Source organism: Leptidea sinapis, chromosome 28 (genome assembly GCF_905404315.1).
Source record: "Leptidea sinapis chromosome 28, ilLepSina1.1, whole genome shotgun sequence".
In the NCBI taxonomy this organism is placed as follows: Eukaryota; Metazoa; Arthropoda; class Insecta; order Lepidoptera; family Pieridae; genus Leptidea; species Leptidea sinapis.
In genome coordinates this window covers 4,297,697-4,306,862 of record NC_066292.1, presented here as the reverse complement: position 1 = coordinate 4,306,862, position 9,166 = coordinate 4,297,697, and the positions used below count along the sequence as shown (strand labels likewise).

The following is a 9,166-nucleotide window of genomic DNA, read 5'->3' as shown; positions in this document are numbered from 1 at the left end:
TATATAAATGATCTACCTAACCTTGTAGAAACAAGGTGGTATTGTTTGTGGATGACACTTCACTTATATTCAAAGTGAAACGAAGCCAAGTTTTGTATGACGAAGTAAACAATGCTCTATCTGACATCGTGTACTGGTTTAGCGCCAATAACTTATTGTAAAATAATCATAAAACCAAATATATTAGTTTCACCGCGCCAAATGTCAAAAATGTAGATGCAAATATTTTATTAAATGGAGAGGTGGTAAAACCAGTGGAACCTGCTATATTTCTTTGCATTACTCTTGATTCCAAATTGCAGTGGGGCCCCCATATTGAAGGATTGGCGAATAGGCTTAGTTCTGCAGCATATGCGGTTAAGAAAATGAGACGGTTAACTGACATAGATACGGCGAGATTAGTATACTTCAGTTATTTTCATAGTGTTATGTCCTATGGTATATTGTTATGGGGCAGTGCGGCCGATATTAGTACTTTATTTGTGCTGCAGAAGAGGGCTGTTCGCGCGATTTATAACCTAGCTCCTAAAGAATCATTAAGAGAAAAATTTAAAGAAATAAACATTTTGACTGTTGCTTCTCAATACATTTTTGATAATGTTTTGTATGTTCATAAGCACATTGAGGAATTTTCTAGAAACTGTGACATTCATAATGTTAACACGAGGAACAAACATAAACTTGTTGTGCCTACTACTCGGTTGGGTCGAGTTAGTAAGTCTTTTGTTGGGCGATGTATATGCTTCTACAATATGATCCCAGAAAATGTACACAACAAATGTGTTACGAAATTTAAAAGAATTGTTAAAAAACGTTTGTGTGGGAAAGGTTATTATAGCATAAACGATTTTCTTAATGACACCACGGACTGGGAATAAAGCGAACACCCTCAGGCTCTTTAATTATAAATGTTTATTTTACGATATTACATTGTAATCCATATTTTATATTAAAAAAAAAGCCCGCTGAGTTTCTTGCGCCCATTCTTCTCAGGTCTGAAGCAGTCTCTTTTGAATGAGTGGTAGATTTTGACGTTCAATAAGTGATTTTAAATCCTATTTTGAATAAAAATATTTGAATTTCGAATTTGAATTTGAATACAGTTGCGTCCAATCGTACTCGTCCAACTTTCGTTGCAATAACTTATCACTAATAATTGTTTGCCTTATGACACTGTCTTTACTGCTTGATATTAAAGCGCCACTATCTCCTTCACTCTTAGAAAAGTTTAATGACAGTCTTCTGCATGATTCTGAGAGTTCTATATGTTCGCTATTTACAACCGTACCTCTGAGTACATGTATAGTCGCACATTTATCCACACCGAATTCCATTCCGATGTCATGACTAAATGTTTGCGTTACATTTAATAATGATATCAAGTCTTGTTTATTCCGTGCATATAACTTTAGATCATCCATATATAAGAGGTGAGAAATTGTTTCTCCTCGCTTACGACACTGAAACCCTAACCTAGTATTCCTCAGTAGAACACCTAAGGGATTCAGAGCTAGGCAAAACCACAAAGGACTTAGACTATCACCCTGATAGATACCCCGCTCAATCCTTATAGGTTCCGAAATGTTAAGATTCCCCGCCGCATCATGGAGACATAGAGCTGTGGTCCACTGCCTCATACATGAGCCAAGAAAGGTACATAGACCATTATCAACTTTGTACAGTTCAAGTTCTCGTCTCAACCACGTATGAGGCACCGAATCATAGGCCTTCTTATCTTAAGCGGTCTCTGCCGCTTGGTTCTTCTTATTTCGACTAACCTGTTGGCTAACAGCCATGTCAATGTACGAATTATTATTATTACTATCCGCATTTTCAACCGACTTCAAAAAGAAGGAGGTTCTCAATTCACGGTATATATTTTATATTTTTTACCCCAGAACTTTCGTGTGGGTCAACCAATTTTTATGATCTTTTTTTATTTGAAAGCTGGTGCTTCCCGTGTGGGAACATTAACTTGTTCTAGTGCTGGCAATGGCATCCATGAGAATGTACGCGACAAATGAATATGAAACGTGAATAATTCAATATTATAACCGATTTTGATTATTGTAAAGGATAAACTTCAAGGGTAGTTTGACTAGATTTTGAGTAAGTTCTAATTATGGGATCCATCACAAAGTAACAGAAATCCTCAATTCTTAGGGGCAAATTAACAATACTTGGCCGTATTTTTTATATGCTATCGGAATATTTGAGTCATCTTGTAATCAATGGAATCTCTTAACGGCTTATTTACCTGTGGCAGAATAACTGTTAAATTTGTCTGTAATCATATTGCAATACGCTTACGTTCGTTGCTGCATTGCACCATTATGCAGCGCTCTTCGCAAGTCTCTTTTGAAATTGTCCTCGAGGTAGATTTCCTTTGTTGAGATAGGCGAATCTCCCTGACTTCGTTGGTTTCATTAAAACAGCGTTGTCTCCTATAAGCAGCACGTTTAGTCATGACATATTATTCAGACCAATTAGTTGGTGTACTTCCAGATTTTTTTTTACTAATGATTTACAGATTCACTAAAACTCTAAAAAAAAATTTCGGAAAAATCAAGCGACTTCAAAAAAACTTTTCCTAAAATAGTTGCGTTTTCTTCTACAAATTTATAATCTTATCTTAAAATTATTTTAAGAGAATCCTAATCCTAAGTAAAATGAAATGATAAGTAGTAGACTACCTAAAAGTCGATCAAATTATTACGACAATATGATGTAGTTACAAAATAATAATATTATTTTTGGAGTTGGTGTAAATTCTTGCATGTTTATTTGGTTCCCATAAATCTGTTCGTCCTGTTGCTTTTAGCCATATTTAATTTAGTTTATTTTGTTTATTATTTTACTAAACATTGTCCAGAATCCTTACATGTTTTTGTTTTATCATGAATGACAGGAAATCGTACAAATATCGTTCTAATTTTCTTACTCCATACTAATATACCACTGAAAATTATTAATACTTATTATAAAAACCTGCTGTATGTTATTTTAAATAAAATTGAATAAAATAAGGTTTAAGATAAATCATTAACCTATAACTTAGGTAAAATATATCTATGTTATGGCAACAATTTGGTTACTGTTAGTTTATTTTGATTACGACAAATTTATTTATTTATTTATTTATTTTTGATAAATAATCAATACTTTTGTAAGGAATATTTCATGTTAAATTAATACTTAATTTGATACAAACTTTATAAAAATTATATTGAAAGAGTTAGTTGAAAAGGAATATTTACGTGCATAAGCTAGCTCCTGGATTTTTACATTCACTACGGCTTTGGCAGACAGACACACAGCACCCAAACGTACCGCTTAATTTTGTCAGTTAAAAGGAATCCGTATGTCACTCCAAATTTGTTTAAAATCAATAAAATCACAAAATACTATTTGCAAGCTCGATGTCATAACAGATCTTGTTTGTTTGCCTCAAACTTAACATTGGACCAAACATTAGATGGGTTACGCGATAGAGATGCAAGATTAATTGCTATGTTCCGTTCTATCTCACCCTAATTTGTATATTGCTCATCCTTTCTATTTGTAATAACGCTACTTCTGTAGAGTTTAATCTAAGAGTTGCACAGTTATCAGAATTGTCCTACAGTTGTCAGTTGTCACCACAGATATTTCATAGTGAAAGTTGTCACAGTCAATGCATATTATTAGGTAGTAAGTAGTATCTTGGAATAACTCTTTGTAATGAGAATGTTGATCTTGATGATTTATTTCTTCAATGATGATTGAATCTGGGTGATTTGAATTTTGACTGTATTTGTAAAATGTAAATAAAAACAATAAAAATGGCTGATGACTTTAATGAAACGGATCTAAATGATATAGAAAACGTAAGTATATATTTTATAAAAATACTAATCTTATGAAAGGAACTGAATGACTTCTTCATTAATTTCACAGCTTAAATCTGCCGTGAAAACATCATTTGGAAAAATATATGCGTCTTTAAAAGCCAGAGAGTTAAAAACACTGAGACAGCTTGAAGTACTTCAAAAACAATGCGACAACAAAGATATAGAAAGAAGTTTTGTTAAAAATATACATATAAGTTATGAAAATGAGAAATTACTATTAGATAATGTAAGTAATTATGGTGCAATTAAATTTGATAAACTATGCTTTGAAAATAGTACTTTTTTATCAGAGGATTATGTGAGTCCTAACGATGATCATATTTATTTTTATAAAGAAATACAAGACATTAGTAATGATCAAAATAAAGAATTGAGAGAAATAGAAGAGGCGGCCTTGAAAGAAATAACTAGAACAGAAGACTGTGTTTGCTCTGTTAATATAAGACCCGAAGATGTGGCACGAAAATTTCATGATATACCTGAAACTAATTCATTAAGTAGTGTTAAGATTATAGAAGTAAATATCAAAGAAGAAACTGAAGTGGAAAATGAAGATGTCAAAAGTACACAATCCGACCCAGATTCAGTTAAATTGAATCCAACAGATGATTGGTTAAATTCAATAAAAAATCAAACTGAGACTGAACCATCACAAGTATGTGATCTCATGGAACAAAGCACTATATCATGAACCCTAAAAATAAAATAATTTTGAGTAACTGGTAAAATTCGGTAAGAGTAGATATTCTTTGTCTGATGTGTGTGTGTTTCAAAAATATTGTGTGTGTATATGGCTGCTAGTGTCAGTAGCGACTAACTGTTTAAATCATACCATATTTTTTTATGCAAGATCTAATGTAATAGAGTATATTTTTATATTTTATATAAACAAGCTGAATGAGATTTTGTTTTTATACTTGTGTTTTATTTCAGATTTCTTGTAGATATATTAAATTGAATCTTCTTGATAATTTGGTAGAAGCACAACTTATTCAATTTCGGAATGGCTAGACTTTTTGAGTAACAAGTTACACTTACAACTGATTAATGATGGAAAGCCTATTTGAAGATAAATTATTTATGTAATTTGTGCTTACTGAGATTTTGTCAATTTAATGGCCTTTAACTACATATTATACATTTAATGTCAAAGAAATTTTTGAGTTAAAGATCTAAATTATCCTTTTCTAAGTCTAATTTAAAACTAAATTTTATTTATTGAACTTATAATATTATAATTTATATAGTCACTCGGACCACTATGGTTCTACTAAACTAATTAATTTAAACTTCTTATTTGCATGATTTCAATCGAATTAAATCATAAGCTATTTATCTTTAAAAAATGTTAGTAATCCTCTTTTAATAGTTCTCAGTGTCAATTGTGGATTTGTTGTCTAACATCAATTCCTTCCTCACTGTGTATGTCATATATGAGAAAATCTTTGAGAAATTTTTTTTGCCTCACACAGCCACTTTGTGAAATCAGTTACCAGCTGCAATTATTCCTAACTAATATGTCTCAGGAAATTCAAGCATAGAGCTTACTCCCACTTTAGACAACACATGTCTTGACTTCTGGTGTTGTGGACGATCTTGGGTGAGCCTCTTGCCCTTTTGCCCCCTCTTATAAAAAAATGTAGCATTTGTCATTTTTTAAAAGAATTTTCATACAAACTTAAATGATGGTGACATATTCTTATAAAAGTTCATCATACACTTTACCATACTACAAAAGTAGGCTCTTGGGATTCCTATGGATTTGCATGAGCTAGAGCCACCTATTTCATTAAATATTTTAGTAGGATATATAATGCTGAAATATTGTAGCATTTTCAGGTAATATCATAATACTATAAGTAAAATAAAACCAACTTTATATAAAGCATCAACTTTTTATTGTTAATACATTTTTACAAATGGCGTAACTGAAACCTTACACTAAAATGCATTGACTTTCGATTACATTTCCTAGTAAATAAATATTACCAATGGTACAACACTAAGTGCTGACCAAATAACATAAAAATATTCCAATCCATTGCCTGATTCTCATCTCCCAAATACATTATGTTTATGGCACTTAAACTTGACATTATCTCATTCCTAAATTCCCATCATTGGATGGAATCTGTTTTCATGAAAAGGTAGTCTACTTTGTACTCAGCTCTTGCACTGGAAATATGATGGCACAAAATGAAGTGCAGTTATTCCAAAGGTAAATTAGAGAATCTGATATTTATAGATATGTACTAAGGGTTAGTGGATAATAGATAACATGCTATAAATACTGACAGAATAATTATTTTTACTATTTTAGGCACTAAATTTCATATCTGGATGGCTTATTTCAGGCCACAATGACTTATTGTCGTACAATCCTTTAAATACAATTCTATAATAATATAGCAGATAATTTATATAAGTGTATGAAGTTACTGAAAACACATTAAGGTAATAAATTAGTATTGAGTACAGTGACTAAATTTCATAGGATATAATGACAGATTACTTACACTCTGAATTAAAAGAGTACAAAATATAAGAGAATACCTACTAAAATTATGTAGTGCATATCTAGTTTTGTTATTACTTGTTAATATCTAGCTTATATCATATTATATTATTAAGTCTACTATTGTACATTTCATAAAAGTATTTATCATTACGACTATACAAGACCAAAATCCGTACACACACCATTGACATCACAATTATTTTGTTTATCTGAATGATTTGCAGCCATGTTAAGCTCGACTAATGTATCCACACTATTGATACTCACACCTTTTAAAATCTTCTGTGCAGCTAAACTAGTAAAGTTAAAGCTCAAGTCACTTAGACTTGGAAAGTTGTAAAAATCCTGATTGTCTTTCTTGCCGTCTTGGCTTAAACTGTACCTTTTTTGTTTTGTATCAATACCATTAAGTTTTTCTGAAGATGTATTTACATCTTTAAATGAATCCTGATTTTTGAGTGCCAGATTAGGTTCTGAACCTAAAACTGTTTGTTTTGGATCAATGCCCTTTGTCAGTAGGTTTGCTATTGATTCTGAACTCATTCTATTGTTTGGAAGACCATTTAGCATTTGTAATGCAGCTGCCTTCTTTAATAAATCGACGCTTTTAAGTTCACTGTTAGAATTGAAATTTGTTTGCATTCCAGTATTACCTGATATTAAAGAGTTTTTTTGGTACCGCAAGCTTCCTAAAGAACCAATTATATTGTCGTAGCTTTTTGTTGGAGTTGACGGATTGCTGTTAGTCAATGCTTCTACGTTGTGAATATTATTGTGAATAGCAGGTGATTGTGGGTTTGATGTTATGTCATTTGTATTATTCAGCTGGTTTTTGTATACAAAACTGTTATTGTTATTTGAACCTACTTGTAAAGACAATTTTCGGTTATTATTCATGCTCGCTTCATTCATGGAATTTTTATTGAATTTGTTGTCCTGAACCTTAGCTGAGTCTGTTTCCTTGAATTTTGGCTTATTATTCTCAACAGATACATCAAAGGAAGTATCTTTAGGGTTTTTGGTTCCGTTGGACAAACCGTTTTGGGACACTGATACTACTTGGCGGTCGTCGTTAATTATATAAATATTACTACCATTACTCGTTTCAGTAACTTTGCCGTTCTCGAACGTTATTACCGATCGTACCGGTGAGTTTTGTACGTATACTTTCGTATTTGTTCCTCCGTTTTGCGATAGGGTGTTTGTTGTTACCTTCAATGTTATTGAATTGTTAGAGTTTGAACTTGCGAGCATTGTAGTAGCAGGATTCTCACCTTTAGCTCCTAGATTTTTATTGTGCAATGGAGTTGTAGGTTTTTTGGGTGTACTTGGGCAGTTTTTTGGAGAAGTTCTCGGTGAAGTATTTTTGCCATTTTTTACTGTTTCTCCTCCCACTATAGGTGGCTTTGTTCTATACTTGTGTAAGCTCTTAGGGGAACTCTGTAAGCTTTGTACTTTTACTAGCGACTGTGCTCTGCTTAGCCCCGGTGCTCCATTATTATGACTAGGTGAAGGTTTCAACGTTCGGTCTGAAATGTGTGATTCGAGACTGGAATGACCGCTGCTGCTTCCTGTATTATAGTTCCTCTTCAATGGCGAGTTTTGATCGGACAGTGCGTTTCGACTATCTTTTCTTGGTGTCCGCTGTGTAGTCGTGCTCTCTAAACTAGACGGGCCGCTAGTTGACATCACGTGATCTGAATAATCTACTCGTCTTAAACTCCCACTGGAACTTTCTCTTAATTTAGAGTCGCTAGATCTTTGTGGCGACCCAAAATGGTCTAGAATTGTCTTATTTGTAGAACTCCTGCTCAGTGTGGATCTAGGTAGGCTTCCTGAACTGGGACTGGAGTGTCGTCCTGGAGAGTGGTCGTAGTGGACCGAACCTGCAATGCCTGATTCGGTTGAAAGATGTCGTTTATGCCTTCTGGGCAGTGTCGATGATCGGTTGCTGATCTCCGAACCGTCGTAGTACGATGAAACGTAGGATGCATGACTCTGCAAGGATTCCTGGAAACAAATTATTTTCAATTAAAAAAATATATCTTCTCATCACAAATTAAATTTTGTTTTCGATAATCACTTTAATAAATAACAAAATGTCTTTTTAATATAAAAATACTTTATTAAGTGTAATAAAAACTTTAATATATAAATTTATGCTATTGATGAACCAGTTAGGTAATATTTCGTACTATCAAGCAGCGGACATGGCACATCTTTCCATGATTGGGTGTTATCCGAGTTTATTCTGTTTGGTAGCTGTGTTTTATTTATATTATCCTCCGTCATTAAGACGTCGCTTTTTTAAATGCATTGTACGGTACTGTTCCCAAGTGCTATTTGACCTGACTAAAAACGGATATAATATCATCCTCACCATCTGAAAGTGTGGCGTTCCATACTTTCTTCATTCATCATTAATTCAAACTACGGATAGAGTTACCTTGCGCGGTGTTTGCAAGTCAATATGACGTGGATATGTTCGAAAAAGGCACGTAAGGTACCTCTTACGCTCGTTTTATTGGTTAATATTTTAAGCGAATTGTGCCAAACATGAAATTTATTTCTTTCGGTAGCGTTTTCAGTTACCTACCTATCACTAGGGTTACTTCGAAAAATAATGCTCACTATCGTTTACCGGACTTAACACTTGTGATTTCTCGACTGCTGCAATAAATTCCTCAGATTAAATTGTCTTACATTCATTCGATATAATTATTATTAATTGAATAATTTATAGTGTGGTCCTTAAGGG

General features: G+C 32.9%; 2 protein-coding genes across 2 annotated transcripts in view; one reads left to right on the top strand and one right to left on the bottom strand.

Moving 5' to 3' along the window:
- Positions 1-3,686: 3,686 nt before the first annotated feature.
- Positions 3,687-4,804, top strand: LOC126973114 (uncharacterized). The gene is made up of 2 exons (XM_050820257.1): positions 3,687-3,866; positions 3,937-4,804. The coding sequence occupies exons 1-2, from the start codon at positions 3,822-3,824 to the stop codon at positions 4,579-4,581; spliced, it is 690 nt and encodes a 229-aa protein (XP_050676214.1). The 5' UTR covers positions 3,687-3,821; the 3' UTR covers positions 4,582-4,804.
- Positions 4,805-5,765: 961 nt separating this feature from the next.
- Positions 5,766-9,166, bottom strand: part of LOC126973097 (probable cyclin-dependent serine/threonine-protein kinase DDB_G0292550) — a 225,627-nt gene continuing 222,226 nt past the window's right edge. The window contains exon 9 of the mRNA XM_050820239.1: positions 5,766-8,418. Coding sequence (XP_050676196.1) covers positions 6,562-8,418 — 1,857 coding nt within the window. The 3' untranslated portion in view covers positions 5,766-6,561. The remainder of the gene's footprint in view (positions 8,419-9,166) is intronic.

Coding starts and splice junctions, on each gene's coding strand:
- LOC126973114 (XM_050820257.1), top strand. CDS start 3,822: ATGGCTGATGACTTTAATGAAACGGATCTAAATGATATAGAAAAC. Junction 3,867..3,936: donor ATCTAAATGATATAGAAAAC/GTAAGTATATAT, acceptor TTAATTTCACAG/CTTAAATCTGCCGTGAAAAC.